Raw genomic sequence first — 19,247 nt, forward strand, 5'->3', positions numbered from 1 at the left:
AGCAGTTACTTTTTAAAGTGTTTTTTGCTCGAAAATACATGAAAATAATATTTTTTTATTTTTAAAAATTGATTAATTTTCAAGGAACTTTTATTTTTATTCTAGTATACCCCTACACATACTTCATGGTCATGATTAATTTCTTTCCTAGAAAATCATTGACAAGTAAAATATATAACCACAAAACAGCCTTAGTCGTGGCATGTTATGTCCAAGCCGTGGTGGAGTTATGTCTTCCGGTAGTGTTTGGGAGTGTGTAGTTATTACATTTAAAAATGTATTATGCTTGGAAATACATGAAAGAATATAATTTTTTATTTTTAAAAAATTTATTATTTTTCATGGAACTTTTATTTTTGTTCCAGTGTACCCCCCCCCCCCCCCCCACATACTTCATGGTCTTGATTAATTTCTTTCCCAATAAATTATTGACAAGTAAAATATGTAACCACAAAACAGCCCTAGCTGTGGTGTGTCATGTCTTGCGGTAATGTTTTGACGTGTGGCAACGATTGATTTTTAAAGTGTTTTTTGCTCGGAAATGCATGAAAATAATTTTTTTATTTTAAAAAATTATTTTTGATATAATCACATCAAAATAATGCAAAAACATATAAAAAAATAATTTCAAGCAAAAACAAAATTTAAAAAATTATAAAACACGATTTCAACGGCAAAAACAAACAACCTCTACAAATACAAGCCAAGCCAAGCCATGCATTTTCGGTCAATACCTTTTATTATCTATTTTTCTTCTTTTTTGCAATTGGAAAAAAGTGATTGAAAGACTGTTGTCAATAATTCTATATGCCTTATAAGAATATATCTTGTGGGCAAAGGCTAAGTTCACACCTAGTTATATAACTAGATAAATTGTCCGCGCCATGCCATAAGACAAATTAGTTTCTTCATTCATGTGAGGCTTCAAACTAGATTAGCATATCTAACTTCAGCTCATTAGAGGCTTTGCATATGTCGACATCCTGTAGAGTCGGCTCTAGGAAATAGGGCCAAGAAAACCCAAGACCACAATTGGATTGTCAACGTCGATTGTATATCTGCTCACCTATATAGGCTAGTCTGTGGTTCTATGAATCACAACAAAAAAAAAAAAAAAAAAAAAACATAGCCACTGCCATGGTTACAAAAGGCTTTCGAACTCATTTACCATTAGAACAGAGTGTACCGAGCTAAGAATCAACTCTGACGTGACATTGTTATCAAATCCACTAAAAGCTACATCACTGCACCCCACTTCTTGCATGGTTTTGGCTCCCATTCTCTCTGGTGTATGCCCTATTTTTCTCCGTCCATTATGGCCTCTCTCGTATTTTATTTCTTAAGCTATGGACAACCGTTGTTTGAAATGAACGTACGAGTGCTCACAGAAAATTATACGCATCCGACATATCAGTTTTCAGTCTTTTTAGGAATGCCACAGCACTGCTAGCCCCCATCAGAACAACTTCTCCGGTTTTTTGAAAAACAAGGTTTCAGGTTTTGGACAGACACCACGCAAGAGCTAAAACTCTGTTCTGTTCGATGTTAGGGTGGTGGGGGGCTGTGTTTGCTTTGTCTTGCCTGTGTTACCATGTAATAATGGAAACAAATGAATCCCATTAATTAATTTGATTCGTTTAATAATACAACAAGAAATAGATGTACCTAACACTTGTCTCTTTTTATGTGTTTAGCTACCAAATATTGTCCCTTTTATTACCAAAAAATTTAAAACTTGGTTCTTTGTCCGCGGGCATCATGCCAACGGCCTATTGCTTCATCATTTCAATGACATATAATATGACCTTATTCTTTATTTCTGTCTCTCTCTCTCTCTTTTTTTTTTAATTTAATAGAAAAAAGATTTAGATGGAATCATCCAGTTTTTGTAGTCCTGTAAATGATTAGAGTACTTGTAGGGTAGAATTTATTTTCTTCTTAAAAGAGAGTGAGGCATTTGGTCTCGTATATATCACGTGGCAGTTCTTGTAAATAAATCTTCTTCTTTTTCGAACTCACCATTGTAGTTCTCCTACGTCCTAACTGTTGTTTTTTCTTCTTTTTTTGTTGGTCAGGTGGATTCAACAACGGAGGCAAGAAAGAATCCAATCCTCAACCTCATTTGTTTTGCTGTAATGTTATTGCTAGTTGTTTAGGATATAATTCAAACTGATCGATCCGAAATTAACAGGAAATTGTTCCCAGAATTTCTGATAGTTAATATGCATTGACCAAAAACAATCAACAAAAAAATAAGCTTATATAGGATGCGGAACCGAATAATTAATTGATGAAAAGAGCTTGATGTTCAAGAAATTGTTGCTTAGAAAAGCTAATGGAGCATATTTTCTCCATAATAAAACAGCTCTCTAGCTCACTCTCTTTTCTTCTGCTGGTGAAACTATAGTATATAGGCTTCTCTATTTTCTTTCTATTCTTTTTGGTGTATTAATTAATTGGAAAAGAAATCCGAAAGTCCGAGACAACTTTTGAATTATTTTAACTCCATTTGCGTTCGTATCAGAAAAGTTGCTATCCCCATCTTTCAAGTCTAAAGCGCACCTCTCTGAAAGTTAAGGAAACCATATCAAAGACTTGGTTTGTCACCTTTTATATGTCCCCGTGAACTTTTTTTTATTAAGAAAATGACACCTAATTAGTGGATGTGAAGTTTTACAGTAAAAAAACAAAGAAAGAAAGAAGCCGTCAAGAAAAGTGAGTGGAGCAGGCATGATCATCGAGAAAATAACAGAGAAAGAAAGAGAGAAATGACAATATATAGACAACATATGGGAATAAATGGAAAACTAATCTATTAATTTAACACAGTTTATCAGAGTTAGAACTCTAAACTACATGTTTTAAAACAAAGATAGAAGAAAATCAACCAGCAGTCCAATTAGAGAACAAAGCCTCCCAAATCTCCATAAAAACCTCAACAATGATCCCGTGATGATGATAAGAGTTCAAAGACAAGAAACACTGCAACAGCTGTTCGAGATCCTTAGCTGCAAATATCTGCTTCTCAACAATCATCTCAACCATTGATTTTCTAAAATCGTTATAAGGATCACTAGAACTCTTCACCACTGCAAAGCTGTCCTTCACTTTTCCATCTAATGGCAAAACACCCACTTGAGAACTCTTCACTTTTGCCCTTCTCCTCCGAGAAGTGTACTTTCTGCGGCGAGAAGAAGGGTGCCTGAGAGATCCGGATGAATCTGAAGAAAGACTTCTTGAAGAGAAAAGAGTGTCCGACTCATCATCCTCTCTCTTGTTTTCATCTTCGCTGCTGAACCAGTAATAGCGACCTCCAAAACATGCACTGTCTTGTGAAGATGAGCTCAACAAACTCATCTGGTCTTTTTTGTTAGTGATGTTCTTCTTCTTCTTTTTACTCTTGTTTCTAATTGAGCTACAACGTCCCTTCGTTTTCTCTTGGAAACCCAATTCTTTATAGAATGGATTCATTGGAAAAATAGGGGAAGCAGGAGGGTAACGGTGTGATAGGTTTTTCCTGGAGATGATAGAGGGATTGATTGCTTGGTTTGTTGCTTCAGGGCCTTTGCGTATGCAAATAGAAGGGAAAGGTCGAGCCTTGGGAGGTAAATGGTCGATCAAGTGGAAGTTTTTATGGTTTTGAGGCACAAACACAGCTTTTTCAACCACGTCCGATGAGTTTCGGGTCCGACATGAGCCACGAAACATGCGAGAGATTCGCAACCTGAATCGGTTTTCCATTAGAGAAAGAGAGAAATATTGCCGAAGAAGAAGCAGAGAGAGGGAGAGGGATATAGGTTTATGAAGGGAGTGGTGGTACAAGGATGGTTGAGATATAAATATATGAGAAACCGAAAATGAAAGTTTATTATTATATTATTATTTAGGACAAAAATAATTAAGGGTTTTAGCGTACTCATAAATGAATAATCATACTTTTCGTAGTTTCTTTCTTGGACATGGAAAAAAATTGATAGAGGAGACGACCTCAAATCAATCATTATTTAATTATTACATTTTTTATTCATCATACATGATTAATAAATTATTATATTATATATAAATTACTCCATCAACACTTTATTTTGAATTGGACTTCCTTTGGAACGTTTTAAAAGCCATTCTAGGTGCACTTTTTTTTTTTAACTCTCCATAAAAAAGTATTTTTATGATTGAATTCTAATTTTTTCCTTGTCCATTAATTTCAAGAATTTATCTTTCACATCATAATATATTTAGGAGAATTGATTTTTTTAATAATAATATTTTCTTATGAAATTAAGATAATAAGTGAATCTTTATAATTATTAAATCCACTATTTGAAAAAAAAACCTCCTATAAACACTTAGGCATTGTTTATTTGCCGAAAAATAATTTTTATAGATAAATTTCTTAAAAGTATGTTAAATTTTTATTTGATAGTGTTATGAAAAATATATTAGAAAATATTATTTAATATTTAGCTATGTCATAAAAAATAAGCTGTAAAATAATTTTTTAATTTTTTTCTCAAATTTATTAAAAGAAAATAGATCAAATTTAATATATAAAAAAAATTAAAGAATGATAAAATTGAAAAATAAATTCTAATTTTATAAATTATTTCAAATAAAACAAGTAGTAATCAAAAGAATTGAGACCAAATTTAATAGATAGACAAATTAAAAGAGAATGAAATTGAAAAAAATAATTTGATTTTATAAATTATTTAAAATAAAATAAATAACAATTACAAAAATAGATATCAAACTTGATAGATAAATAATACAAATTAAGAAAATGATAAGAGAAAAATAAATAACAATAAAAAAAAGAATCAAACTTGGTATGAAAATCAAACTAAATCAAATTCTAATGATAAAATTAAAAAAAACAAATTTGAAACAAAATATATAGCAATCAAAAGATTAAGGACTAATTTTGATATAATTAACAAATAATTAAATATTTTTATTTATTTTTTAAAACTTCTAGAAAGCATTTTCAGTTGAAAATTAAAAAAATATATTTTTCTTACAATCAAGTCAAATTTTTCTTTGACTGAAAAGTATTTATTGACTAATTTTTTTAATAATAAACGAAAATTATTTATCATTAAAATTAAACAAACATTTACTAATAAAGCAGAGGTCATGAACAACCTGATTAGATCATGATTTTGCCTTTTAAAAACATTTTAAAAAAATTAAAACTTTTTTTATTTTTTTTATGTTTTTAAATCTTTTTATATGTTGATATCAATAATAAATTTTAATATATATATATATATATTATTTTAATATATTTTTAAATAAAAAATATTTTTAAAAATAACAAAAACACAAACTTACTCATGGATGTTCCTCTGAAAAAAATCCCAACCAACCCATTGCCATTATATATATATATATATATATATATATATATAGAGAGAGAGAGAGAGAGAGAGAGGACAAAAAAAAAACAAAGAGCACTTTCGCAGGAATCTTTTGGTATTTGAAATTCAAATAGCGGAGAATTAGGCAAGATGATAATGAATCACGAATGCATAGCCAACTGTTCTTTCAATTTGTCGGTTCATGTTTTTTTTTTTAAAAAAAAAACAAAAGACATTGTTTATTTAATTTTTATATTTTTTAATTCGATGGTTATAAATATCTTTAAATTAACCTGTGTCTCAATCAAAATTAGACACCCTATTCCAACCATGGACTAAATCTAAATTAGCTCAACCGAAATATAATATTATTTTATATATACTAAATATGAAAAAAAACATAGACTGAAAGAAATTCTAAATATGAACTCAGAAAATGCATAGCCGAGTCTATAAAAGGTAAAATACCTTAGAGCCTTTAAAAGTGTTTTATGTAAATTGTAGTGTGTTTGTATTTTATACAAGAATTTGCGTTAAAACCTAATGATTTTTTTTTGAGATAACACAAAAAAATAAAAAATTCTTATAAAATCCAAATTTTAAATATTTTTGGAATTAAAAAAATATTGAATTATTAAAAAATAATAATCCTATTTATTAACACCAAAATTAATTAAGATATATCAGTACTAAAAGCTCTAAAAAAATATAAATCATTCAAAACTCTAAAAGATATGTGATAATAAGTACTAAAATAAAATATAAGAGGAGAACATTTGTTTATTTATTTATTTATTTTATTTTTTGATAAATGAGGATAATATTTATCGCACATGAGATTTTTTTTTTAAAAAAAAACACTATGACAATTAAAAGTGTTGGAGTTGGAATATAATAGAATAACTAGATATTTTAAAAAAAACTAAAAGTTATCAGTGTTTTACTGTGATGTTAAATATATTATACTATTTATTAGAAAAGTATAATAATTAATTTGTCTTTCTCATCAAAACTTACAAAGCATGTAGTTGAAGGTAAAATCATGTTTTCATGGGAACTATTTGAGCATTACAAAGATTGCTTGGGAACAAATGGAATAGTATATTTTATTTAGTTCAGTTAAATTATTTTATTATTCTTAAAAGGAAAAATAAAATCAATGTTTTTCTATTAAGGGTTTTTTGTCTTTTTAAAATTATTTGCACACTATAATTAATTCAATACCCTTGAAAGGAAAAAACCAAAGAATTTCACAAAGGGGATTCTTTGTCTTTTCCTTTTGTTTATATATTAAAGTTACAAGATTGCCCTTCAAGTTAAAGAAAAGAGGCTTCATTCAAGGATTTGTGTGTGTGTGTGTGTGTGCGCGCGCGCGCGCGCGCGCTTGCAAACGTCAGCAAATGCAGGGTCATCTAGTTATCAAATTCCATCATCTAGGGCAGTGTTAGGAGTGATACATCGTTCTTTTTTTCAATAATATGGTGCGTGCTTGATGCGAAGGCATGATTGGCCTCGAACATGCTTTTTATCCTCTCTCATGGCCTTGAAATTCACACCAACCCCTCCAAAATACAATTGTGTCCTTTAGTTTGTATGCATATTAATTTTAGTACTCATTCTTTTAATTATTATTTGTTTTGTTTTTTATGCTTCTATATTTTAGATTTTTTTTAATTTCTTCCTTGAGAATTTTATTTAATTTGATTTTTGTATCCAATTTGGTTGTCGTTCTTTTGATTGCTCTTTTTTGGTGTTTTATCCTTTCCTTGATTTTTTTTATTTCTTCACTAGTCATTTTATTGCATTTATTTTTTTATTCAATTTTGATCATCATTATTTTTATTGTTATTTTCTTATTTTATTTAGTTTTTAATTCTATTTTGGTCCTTATTTTTTTAATTATTATTTTTTATCCTTTTGTTAATTTATTTTGTTTTTCAATTTAGTCCCTAATTATTTTCTTTCATTTAGTTTTTATACCAGATTTGGTCCGCATTGTTTGGATTTTAAATTATTTTATGATTGGAAGTTATATTTTATTATTTTTTTATATCTACCTTTCTATGGGGTAATCTTGGTCTCATAACTCAAATTCAATTACGTTTGTTTGTTTTTGTCCTTTTATTAAAAATTGATTTTTTTCTCAAGTTCGTCATTTGACATTTTAGTTATTAGGCTTAGAACTTCATTATTTGTTATATTTTTTTTTATTAGGTTATCTCGATCTCATGTCCCAAATAATAGGTTAGTCGAGTTAACTCGGGTTGACTCAGAGTTTTTCCTCGATGGTTTTTTTAATTTTTTTTTCAATTTCATCCTTTTGGTATTAATTATTGATCATTGAGCTTTTGTGATTTTCTTACTTTTCTTTCTATGTGGTTATCCCTGGTATGGGTTAATCAAGTTGATTCGGGCTAGCTTGGTATTTTTTGTTCAATAATTTTTTTTATTTAACTTCGGTCTTCTTTGCTATGTTCTTTTTTTAAAAGTCTATTTTTTTTCTCAATCTCATATTACTGGTGGCAGGTTAGTTGAGTTAACCTGGGTTGACTAAGTTTTGTATCCTCAACCTTATTTTTACAAAAATAATTTTTTGTTTAATTTCATCATTTGATATTAAATTATTGGCTCTTAATCTTTGTCATATTTTTCCTTTTTTTTTTGTGAGGTTATCTCCAGTGTGAATTAGTCAAGTTAACTTAGGTTAACTTGAGTTTTTTTCAATGTTTTTTTTAATTTAACTTTGATCTTTTTTGCTAATCTCATATAGCGGGTGGTTATTTAATCAAATTAACTCGGGTCGAGTTAGGTTTTTTTCTTTGAAACTATTTTTTAAAAATTGATTTTTTTTAAGCATTTGATATTAGGTTATTGGCCCTTGAACTTTGCAATGTTTTTTCCTCTTTTCTTTTTGTAGGTTATTTTGATATTATATCCTTGGTCATATGTCAGTAAATTTATTCGAGTTGACTCAGATCATCATCACCTTGAGATATTTTTTGAAAAAATTGACTCGACATGCGGCATAACGTGGACTACTTATCTAGAAATTACTAAACTATCAACACAAAAAAAGAAAACAAAAAAGACATGTGGCAACACCAAAAAAAAAAATCTTTCAAAGTTCAAACTAGATATTTATGTGATAATAATTTTAACGATAAAGATATCTTTGATACTTTTTATCAATCTTGAGTGTATGTATGCAATCTATAAAAAAAATATGACCAAAAAGATATAGTAAAAGGCCCGCTGCGATGCATAGGATTGATGATGTGAATATTGATTTGTTTACTATCATAATTTAGAGTGTCAAATGTTAAGTTGAATATCATTTGAAGACATTATTTATTTATGACTTAAAAATGAACTTTGAAATACTTTTATAAATTTTACATTTATTATGTTAAAATTTTCTTTTGTTCCTATCCTTCAATTAATTGTTGCTATAATTTATTTTTTCATATATTAAGGAATTAAGATTTACAAATGATAAAATAAATATAAATGTACTTAAATTATTGAATATTAAAATATTATATAAATATTGAAATTAATGATGGATTTTCTCATCATAATTAGAAAAAAAAAGAGGTCCAAGAATTCAATAATGACCATACACACACACACACTCACTAATAGGCCATCCAGTTTGTTTTTTTCCTGCTCCTTATTAAGAGTTTAGAGCAACGTAACAAGGTGCTACAGGTTTTTTCTAGGAGTTTCACTTTTCATTTAAAAAATAAAGAATCTTAATTTTTTCTTTTCATTTTTAATTTATTTTCTCTCTCCTTTCTAGGAGTTTCACTGTTCATTTAAAAAATAAATACATTTTTCACTCGTTTAAAAGTTTCTTTTATTTTTAATTCTTTAATTTTAAAAAAGAAGAGAGAAAGTCGCTACAAAACAATGAAAGAGAGAGAAAGTCGCTACAAAACAATAAGTTAATTGTCACGATTTCAACAACTAAAATGGCCAAGCTTAGTGTCGAATGGTTCCATTAAAAAAGAGGACTTCAATGGTGATGTGTTTTTCCTATAAACATGCTTAAAAAAAGATCAACTTTCATTTTGATTTTTTGATTCAGTTGATTCTAGTTTTTTATGTGATTTTAGGGTGTTTTGGGGTTAATAGGTGGTTTATGGAGTTTTTGTGTTGTTTATTAGGTATTTTTGGTTGAAAGTAGTTTGAAAAATAGATTTTCAACAAAAAAAACCCTGCCCCTTTTACTTTCTCAGCCACTATAGTGGTGGCCGGATTCTAACCTGGGTAGCACCAAGCTGACATGATTTTTCTTTAAATATGCCACCTGCCCCTTATAAGGAAAAAAAATGGCTCAAGTGATGCGAATCTCATGGATATAAAGATCTAGAAACCTACAAGTAATATTGATATAATCTCAAAAAGTCAAAAATCAAATTTGATATAAGAGTGTGTGACACAATGATTACATGAATCAAGACACCAACACTATTAGGATGAACCTCCACTTAACAATTAGCAAATCGCAAAAAAATAAAGTATAAGAAAGAACATCACAAAGTCAACTATACTTTGATAAGTTCAATTGTTTTTTGTTCCAGTAAAGAAAAAAAGTTTTGCATCACACAAAGCACAAGTTTATTCAAAATATCATGGCTTAAAAACCAAAACATAAGTACAAGCTAAATAACCCTATTGATATTAGATAAAAAAATCATAAACAAGTTTGGAAAAATAATAAAAGAGAAAAAGAAATGCTAAATCAACTAGGAAACTAATATAAATCTTGCGTAGTAGTTTCTAAACCTTATCAAAATTTGTTCCTAATGTCTGATTAACTTGAGATTTTAAATGGATATAAAACAAGACCTTTAAAAGTTTTTGGCTAAATTCCAGCTCAGTTTAATAATCAGATTAAAAATTATGCATGTTTTAACAAAACTATGTATTAGAAAAAATCAACACAAAACTGACTTTAACTCTCCTAAATATGAGTGGAAATCTTTGTAATAGTAGTTGCCCCTTAGTCTTCTTATAGAATTTGAAAAATTACCAAAATTAGCTGCTAAATATCTTTGCATTATTAAGAAAAGAATCATCTCCAAATAGAAAGTTCACAAGTCAAAAGACAACAAATAACAAAATTCATAATGCATCTTCTGACTTGTATCGTGATGCTTTTCAAAACTTTGATTGACTTGAAATTTTGACATAATATAAAACAATATGTCTGGAAACTCTTGATAAAATCTTACTCTGATCCAACAATAAGATTGAGAGTTATGCTTCATAGCGTAAAACTAGAAAATAGATACAATTATAATAGAATGCAAATTTCTTTGCTCAACCTATTTTTGGATCGTATCACCAAACATGCATGCCTGAGCTTTTTTTCTTAAGACCCTAAAGCACTGGACCACCCAGGCCTGCGCACCTTGTATAGTTTTTTTTTAAATTTTATTCTTTGATATTGAGTTTTTTTTAATTAGTTTTTTTTCAATTTTATCCTTTAATTTTTTTTTTTGATTTTGAATTGGTCTTCAATTTTATATCATATAATTAAATAAAAATTATTATTGAACTCATTGGGTTTGATGAGTTAACCCAAGTTGATAAAATACTTCGTTATTTTAATATTTTAAAAAATAAAAATATTATCTTGAATTTTATTTAAAAAACCAGATTGTAATTGCACACCGTTTTTTTTATCCTTTAATTTATTTTTTCTTATGTTTAAAAATCTTTTAGTCTAATCTACAGCTTAGCGTGGGAAGTATGTCAATTAATTGTGTGGAAGCTGTGAAGCATCGACCTGCTGTTTTATAATATCCTACAGCTACCATGGAGGAGGAGCGCTTTTTATCTTTCTTTTCGTTTTCTTCCACCATTTCATAATCTAAAAAAGAAAGAAAGAAAAGGACTGATAGCTTTGACATGTAAGGTTTAGTTAGGACAATGATCCTTTCTTTCCTATTTGTAGATAAATTTATCTGTCAAGCTGGTTTTGGCCAGTCCTTCACTTCCCTGTGATTTCTTTTACGTTAAAATTGAAAGGGACGTTGTGCATGTGAAGCATTGAAAGGGAGGGGTTGCTAGGCAGTGCTTATAATTTGTTTTGTACACTTTATATCACCTGCTCTGTATGCATTCATTATTCAGACAGATTCCACGTTTATTCCATCAGATCATATAGTTGGCAAATCTTGCAATTACAAAAAGAAAACAAAAGGCATCAAGAGGAACCCAGAATCCTCGTCTCAAAATTCAAGCATAAAAGGAGAGGGGAAATTGTGGGTGGGAAGAAAGAGAGAGAGTTTTGAAATGTGAGATTCAGGGTGCAGGGATGACAAAGGTAGCATTGTCACCTTTTCCATGTTTCTTGCTGGAAGATGGTATGGTACACATTCTTTATGTTTAAATCTAAGTTAAATTGTATTGATTTGTCAACATGCTATTGGCTGGCCTGAACTTTTTTCACTGCGTAAAAGACAAATGAAGTGCTCTGAGTCTTTGGCTGCATCTAGAAAATGAATCTAAAGAGAGGACTCCCGTCTGTGTTAACGGCTTATAAAGCCCTTAAATCCTCTTTGTTTGCCAAGAGCATCTCAAAGCCTGAGAAGTTTCCAACAGCACAAAAACACATCAAAGGCACCAAAAGCTAACAGACAGTTTTGGGCAAGTTGGATTCAGCTTTTCAAAGTACGAAATCAGCTCTGTGACAACAGGAAACTACTGCATTGACTTAGATTTCTTGAGCCTACTCTTGCTGTGGTTATGACTAGAAAGGCTCTGAAAATTTCGATTGGACTTTAGTGTTTGACAAAGTTAATTGACCTCTGATTAATTCGGGCTTGTGCATGTCCCTCTTTATGTGTGCTTGTCTTTTTACATTTGGCTGATAACATGTGTCAAAATTGTTAATTCACCATAATTATCTTTCCAAGTCCTTTAACCTTGGTAACTTCCCTCTTAGGTCACAGAAATAATATTGTTAACAAAAAGATCTGTACTGCATGTCCCAGTGAGACGTTTGGGCAATTGGTAATGGATGGTGATAGATAGTTAACAAAAATTAGCAATAATAAAAATAAAAATAATCCTAGCCGTTGAGCTAGATTTCCTGTCCTTCAAAGCCTAGCCCCAATAGTTAGCTATTTGGTGCATAAATGACTCATACCGCGTGGTCTAATATCCATGCCCTGAGCACACATCTCAATGTATTTTTAGTTTTAAAAAATCAGATTTAGAGCAACACATCATTAATTGGTACACACCTTCAAACCACTCAGTAATGATGCTCTTGGAACACCTAAATTTTCCATACAGACAGTCATTTCCTGCTACATGTCACCTTAAAGGCACCAACTGACCACCCACATCTTCAGCAATGATGCACCAACCCACTAGCACCAATCACGAACATTGACCTTCCACCAGCGGCACTCATTTCTCTTCACTCTCCATGAAACAAGTTCATATAACCGGGGTATGTAAATAACTTAAGTCACAAGGTAAGTCAAGAAGATTTGGCCACCACAAATTCATTTAAGACATTCAACAATTCATTCAAGAACACCATTCAGAACAAAGTTATGTAAGATTTCATCCCTTTTTAATTATTATCTACAATTAATTCCTACCCAAACTCAATTTTTACTGCTTTTTGAAACTCGATTCGAACTCTCTCAGGTCATTTTCCATGCAATTTCATTTATTTTCAAAAGAAAGAACGCCAGTGGCAATTCTAACATATATGACTCCCTCTAACGTAACTTTAAGCCATATCTTTCAGTGTTGGTCGCGTGCAAATATGATGCAGGACTAATATTTGCACCCATTTTACAAGCTACCCCCAACATTTTTGCAAGATAATTAAGACCCCTCTTACGCTGTAATTGTTAGGCCTACTGGCTCTCAAACTCCGGCCTGTCAAGGGCTTACCTCTTCATGTGAGTTTGGTAAAATAAAGATGAGATAATGAGATAATAAACCATACGGTGAAAGATAGAAAGGTAAGCATGTTATCTTTCTTTACACACACACACACACACACACACACACACACAGAGAACAGATGCACCATTCTTTGATCTGGAAAGACTCATAGCAAGGTTGAAGTTTATCATTTTTTTCAAAGGCAGCTATTATAACGTATTGTATGTAAACATAAATATATCATCAAGAAGTCTGTTATAGGTGAGATTCAAATTGTAGACCTCATGAGGGTGAGCGTTTTATGAGAAGATTTTATTAAAAAAAAAAGGGGATGAAAAGTTCAAACTAATTGATCATACACACTATATTTATCCCATTTCTCTTCCATCGTCAATGCTTGCTTCCGCATTCTTATCCTCGAAGAGAGCCCCAATCTCTTCTAAGGTCTTCCCTTTTGTCTCCAGCATGAAGACATAAAAGAACACCGTGGCCACTACCATTATTCCAGAAAGCACAAAAAACATTCCTCCGAATGTTATCTTCTTTGAAATGGTTAAAAATGTCATAGACATAACTCCGCTGACCAGCCGGTTAACAGATATGGCCAGGCCCGAACCTTGAGCCCGTAATCTCAGTGGAAATATCTCCGACGAGTAGACCCATGTGATTGGCCCAAGCCCTATAGAAAAGAAAGAAACAACCCCACACACAGCCACGACGCATAACACGATAGCCCACATAGGCTTGCTGTTGGAATGCTCGAGAAACTTAGAGCCCATTCCCAAAACAGCCAACGACAACGCCATTCCAGCTGAGCCCAACAACAAAAGAGGCCGCCTACCAAACCGGTCCAGAAAAAGAGCTGAGAACAAAACGAAAGAAGTTTTGGCAGATCCCATGATGACATTAACACCAAAGAGCATTTTCTTGCTGTGAATTCCTGCATCCTTGAACACTTCTGGGCAGTAATATATAACAGCGTCATTGCCTGAAGCTTGCATGAAGAAATTAATCCCTAGAGCAGCAATAAGCATTCGGCGAACAGGCCGAGATGGTCTCAACAGTAGTTCCTTATAAACCCCATGCCCATGCCATTTAGCACTTGAAGAATCTAAATGATCTGATGAAGCTGCTTTTGTTATTTCACTGAGTCTGAAATCAGCTTCTTGTATTGTATCAGATATTTTAATCAAGACCTGCTTTGCATCGTCCAACCTACCTTGCATTACAAGCCAACGAGGGGATTCAGGCATTGCTATAACACCACAGCCAATTAACAACGAAGGTATAGCAGCAAGACCCAACATTAGCCTCCAGTTAATATGCTGTGGGAGACCTGATAACGCATAGTTAACATTGTAACCAAGGAGAATGCCAAAAACAATGAAAACCTCAGGAAGGGAGGTAAGAAAGCCGCGTGCCATTGCCGGGGAGATCTCAGCGGAGTAGACCGGAGCAATCATGAGGGAATATCCAACCCTGACACCGGCAATGACACGGCCGGCCATGAGGAATGGGAAGGATGGTGCCAAGCCCATTAGAAGTGCACCGATTAAAAATGTTGTGGCTGCTAAGACTATGGTATAACGCCTGCCTATATAATCTGAGGTTTTTCCTGAAGCCAGTGAGCCTATTAATGAAGAAACATTTAGAACACCAACCAATATCTCTACCTGAGTAGATGAGATTTCTAGGTTTTCTTTGATAAAGAGCACTGCACCACTCATCACACCGATATCTGCAAGTACAAATTTAACCCAACCACCATTAATTGATTTAATTACATTAATTGCTAGTTAGGGTACTAGTATAATATTTTGAAAAGGGTAATTCAGGTTGTTGCTGTAATTGATTCAGTGCTTTGATGCACGTACCGTTCCCAACAAGAAATGACAGAAAGGTGAAATTGGGCTTACCATAGCCTAATAAGATGGAGTTTGTAGAGGCCAGAAGAGCACAAGCAAGAGCATGGTTGTTGAGACGGTGAGGCTTAATACTTGTAGGACTATGAACTCCCACCGGTGAAATGGCTTCTTGGGCTTGAGCAAGTTCAGTGTCAGCCATATGTTGATTTCCTTGTCTGCTCCGTTTTCGTCTTCGTCCAAGGACTAATGTTAAATCTGAAGGGACCACCAGTTTCTATGGGAGAATATAGAGGGTGAAAGTAGGAAGTAGGTGAAAAGATAGGAGTTTGTTGGGCCTAGGATTCCAGAGCGCAGGTAAACCACACTACAAACGCACAGGTCAGGCTGGCAGTGGCCCAAATACTATACTGGGCGGCGCGGAGTACTGTAGCTCGGTTTGGATAACTAGATTTTCACGGTGGCATGGCGGGCACTATCACCATGCATCTACTCTTCCCAGTTAATTATAAGATTTTTACTTTGTTCTGTCCTAAAGTTCTTGTTGACCACTCTTTTATCAAAAATATATGCTGTTGGTGTTATTGTAAACTCAACTGCATGTTTTTTTTTTTTCTTTTAGAGAAAAATCAAAATAGTGAGGACTAAAGAAAAATCAAGAAGTAAATGTCAGTCAAGCAACTAAATTATATATTTTCAAATATAAAAGTGTTCATAAATCAAGGATTAAAGACGAATTTACTCTTATAGATGTTAATTGATAGAAGGCAAACTTTCGCCGCTTTACTACGCGGTGGTGCTTCCTCTGGATGGGCACAATAATTGCACATGAATTTGTTTAGTTGAGAGTTAAGCATTGGACAAATAAAGTCGCAGGGACTGTGTTCCTGTTACTATAAAAAGGTGACGATTTCATTCTTCACAAAATACTGCGGAATTCAACCGTGTTTTCCTTTTTATTATCCTTTATTTTTTAATTTTATCTTTAATGGATTTAATAATTTATTTTAATTTATTTTTTATAGGAATATTGTTAATTTTGAGTAAATGCTCGATATTACAAAAAAAATTCACTTTTATTGTTTGGAAAAATTAAAAATGAAAGGACTAAAATTAACAATAAAATAAAAATTAAGTTTTTTTTTTTACTATTCACTCAATACTTTTTTGAAAAGTTTTCCTTCCAGTTCCCACACATGTCTAGCCTTCTTTCTTATGCGTCAACCCAACCAGCCCAACTTGGCTTATGGTCGTAGGCTCTATTTATGGAGGCCTTTATTGTTCTCCTCATTTTTAATTTGAATTCATTCAAAATTAAATTATTAAAAATGTTTGTGGGATAGTATTTATAATATATTGTTTGGTTTTTACTTTCTTTCAGATAAGATTATATCATTCTTTTTTATAATATCAACAATTGTTGTTTTTGTATAGCTCTTTGTGAATTTGTTTTTTAATATTTCTTGAATTTATTTGTTGTTTTTCTTACGCATACCTATTTTTATTATCATATAGTGAAAAAAATAGATTTTAAAAATTTCTCCTCGCTAATGCACATATAATGTATTATTTTTATATTTTGAATACATTTAAGTCAAGATTATCAATACGTAGTTTTTGCTTATTAAAGCTTGCTTTTATGATTATGATAAATTATTGTCTAAAACTATTATTCTGATGAAATTCCAAAAACAAATAGCACATTAATAAGATAATGAGGTTTTAATTGAAAAAATATATGTTTTATTCTTATTTCAAATCATCTAGATTTGTTTTACATTTATTCTAATTGCTTTCGATTTCTATTGTATTAAGAATCCAAGAGAAAAAATATATTTTTTTATTGAAAAAAAATATATTAATAAGAAAAGGAGGAATTATACTAGAAAATTATTTTTTTAAATGAGTTGGAATAATAATTTATTTTAACAAAAAACAAGTTTATTGCACTATAATTAAGAAAACAAATTGGATGTGTTCACCGCGTGACATGATAAGATATCTTAATATCTGTTTTTGTCTTAACTCATTGACTCAATCTTTGGTTAACATTAACCATTTTTTAATATTTATTAACACATATAATTCTTGATTTATCTTATTAATCACATACATCAACTTTTGATTTGCAATTAAAACTTTTCATGGTGGTGTAAAATAGGTTGACAACACCTGTGTGTGTGTGTGTATTTTCATTGAAAATAATTTGATTTGCCCGATTTTAGAGCTCAGGAACTTGACTAGTTTTAGTGTAAACTAAACTCCTCATTCCACTCATATGTTTCAACAAAAAGCTATATCGGTCTTAGATCGTGCCCAAACATCATAGCCTATAAAATAAACTATTGTTAATTAAATATTTTCATATAAAACAACTGTTTTAAAAAATATATATATCTTATAAAATAAAATATTACCATCCACTTTGCATGAGAAATGAACGGAAAGGATCCATTAGTATGTATTGTAATGAACCATGAATCTTCTTGATTCGATTCTTCACACCAGAATGTGATCGCCACAAGAAACACTTATAAATTACGTGTTGGATATAAGCATCTAAGATACCCTCTGAGATGTATAGAGGTCTGGAATCCCTCTACACTCCCATGTCTTTCCAGCCTAGAAGACCTTTATTTTTTTTGCATATTTCTTTGATTTTTTATGGGCCTCGTACTAGAAATCATGCAACTTGGTTCATAGAAAACAATTATCGGTTAAGATTATGAAAATGAAATTTTAACCTTTTAATATATATATATATATATATCACAATTTGAATTCAATCTTATCTAATAACGATGTGATTCTGCCATACTCTTCTAGAAATGTCGTTGTCAGCCTACTCCCAATAAAAAATTTCTTTACTCGTAAATTTTATAAAATAATTAGTTTATTAAAATTAAAAAACTAACTGAATTAAATATTTTTTAAAAATATTTATAAATATACTAACCTTGAACTTTTTGAACCAAGTATTAATCATAGGCTTACATTTAGAATTTTTAAAAACCTCACTCCATTGAAACAAAGGCACGTCCATTGATAATTTCATTATCGGTGTTATCATGTGAGCATCCTCTACATCGATAAACTTGAAATTTCATTCATTAATTGAAATTAATTATTCATAAATTATCCATTGTTGTTGATTTTTTTTACCATACAGGAAAGGAAAACAAAATCATATGTTGTGCTCAAGCTTCCACTGAGCAACATACTTTATATTGTATACATCCTACTCAGAAGGGACATAGTTTGTCAATATTTTCATTTATAATTTTCAGTGGCAAAGTCCTGTAATGTTTTTCTAACTCTTTAGAACTCTATGAGGGACTTAGTCTATTGATAATTTTATTGTCGATGTTATTGTGCAAGCATCCTCCACATCTGTAAACTTGAAATTTCATTCATTCATTGAAATTAATTATTCATAAATTATCCATTGTTGTTGATTTTTTTACCATACAAAAATGGAAAACAAACTCACATGTTGTGCTCAGGCTTCCATTGAGCAACATACTTCTTATTGTATATATCCTACTCAAAAGGGACATAGTTCGGCAATATTTTCATTTATAATTTTCAGTGGCAAAGTCCTGTAATGTTTTTCTAATTCTTTGGAACTCTCTAAGGGACTTAGTCCATTGATAATTCTATTGGTATTTTATATTCCATCGGTATTTCTATCAGTATAAAATAGTAACTTTATACACAACAATAAACAATTTTTCTCCTTTTTATCTTCTCTTCAACACTTTCTTACCAAAGACCTTTGTATGCAAGCATGAGAGTTAAGTTTATAGGTATAAATTAGAGAGAAAAGGACACTATTATAAAGAGGAAGAGTGGAAGAAGTCGTGAGGAAAATTGGAGCTAAAAATCAAATAAGAAAAACGGCTCAGGCTTACTCAAGTCAATTTGAAGACATTCTTGGTAAATATTAATCTAAAACCCTAAATGTTTAACCTAGAGGAGAACCTTAATGTTGAACAACTAAAGTATAGGAGAAATAACTTAGAAACAAGTGAAAATTGTGAAGAAATGATGAAGACAAATGGGTGTTGAAGAGGCCTAATGTTTCGGCCAAATAGGAGAGCTTTCAGATGTG

At 31.1% G+C, this 19,247-nt stretch overlaps 2 protein-coding genes across 2 annotated transcripts; both read right to left on the reverse strand.

The window, feature by feature from the left end:
• Positions 1-2,790: 2,790 nt before the first annotated feature.
• Positions 2,791-3,802, reverse strand: LOC133690218 (transcription repressor OFP8-like). The gene has a single exon (XM_062110444.1). The coding sequence runs from the start codon at positions 3,739-3,741 to the stop codon at positions 2,884-2,886; it is 858 nt and encodes a 285-aa protein (XP_061966428.1). The 5' UTR covers positions 3,742-3,802; the 3' UTR covers positions 2,791-2,883.
• A 9,835-nt stretch (positions 3,803-13,637) lies between these two features.
• On the reverse strand, positions 13,638-15,338 carry LOC133689414 (polyol transporter 5-like). Its single transcript, XM_062109277.1, has 2 exons — positions 15,149-15,338; positions 13,638-15,012 (listed from the first exon to the last, which is right to left on the reverse strand). The coding sequence occupies exons 1-2, from the start codon at positions 15,336-15,338 to the stop codon at positions 13,643-13,645; spliced, it is 1,560 nt and encodes a 519-aa protein (XP_061965261.1). The 3' UTR covers positions 13,638-13,642.
• Between the last annotated feature and the right edge of the window lie 3,909 nt (positions 15,339-19,247).

Source organism: Populus nigra, chromosome 3 (assembly GCF_951802175.1).
Source record: "Populus nigra chromosome 3, ddPopNigr1.1, whole genome shotgun sequence".
Lineage (NCBI taxonomy): Eukaryota > Viridiplantae > Streptophyta > Magnoliopsida > Malpighiales > Salicaceae > Populus > Populus nigra.

Coding starts and splice junctions, on each gene's coding strand:
- LOC133690218 (XM_062110444.1), bottom strand. CDS start 3,741: ATGGAAAACCGATTCAGGTTGCGAATCTCTCGCATGTTTCGTGGCTCA.
- LOC133689414 (XM_062109277.1), bottom strand. CDS start 15,338: ATGGCTGACACTGAACTTGCTCAAGCCCAAGAAGCCATTTCACCGGTG. Junction 15,013..15,148: donor GTCATTTCTTGTTGGGAACG/GTACGTGCATCA, acceptor TTGTACTTGCAG/ATATCGGTGTGATGAGTGGT.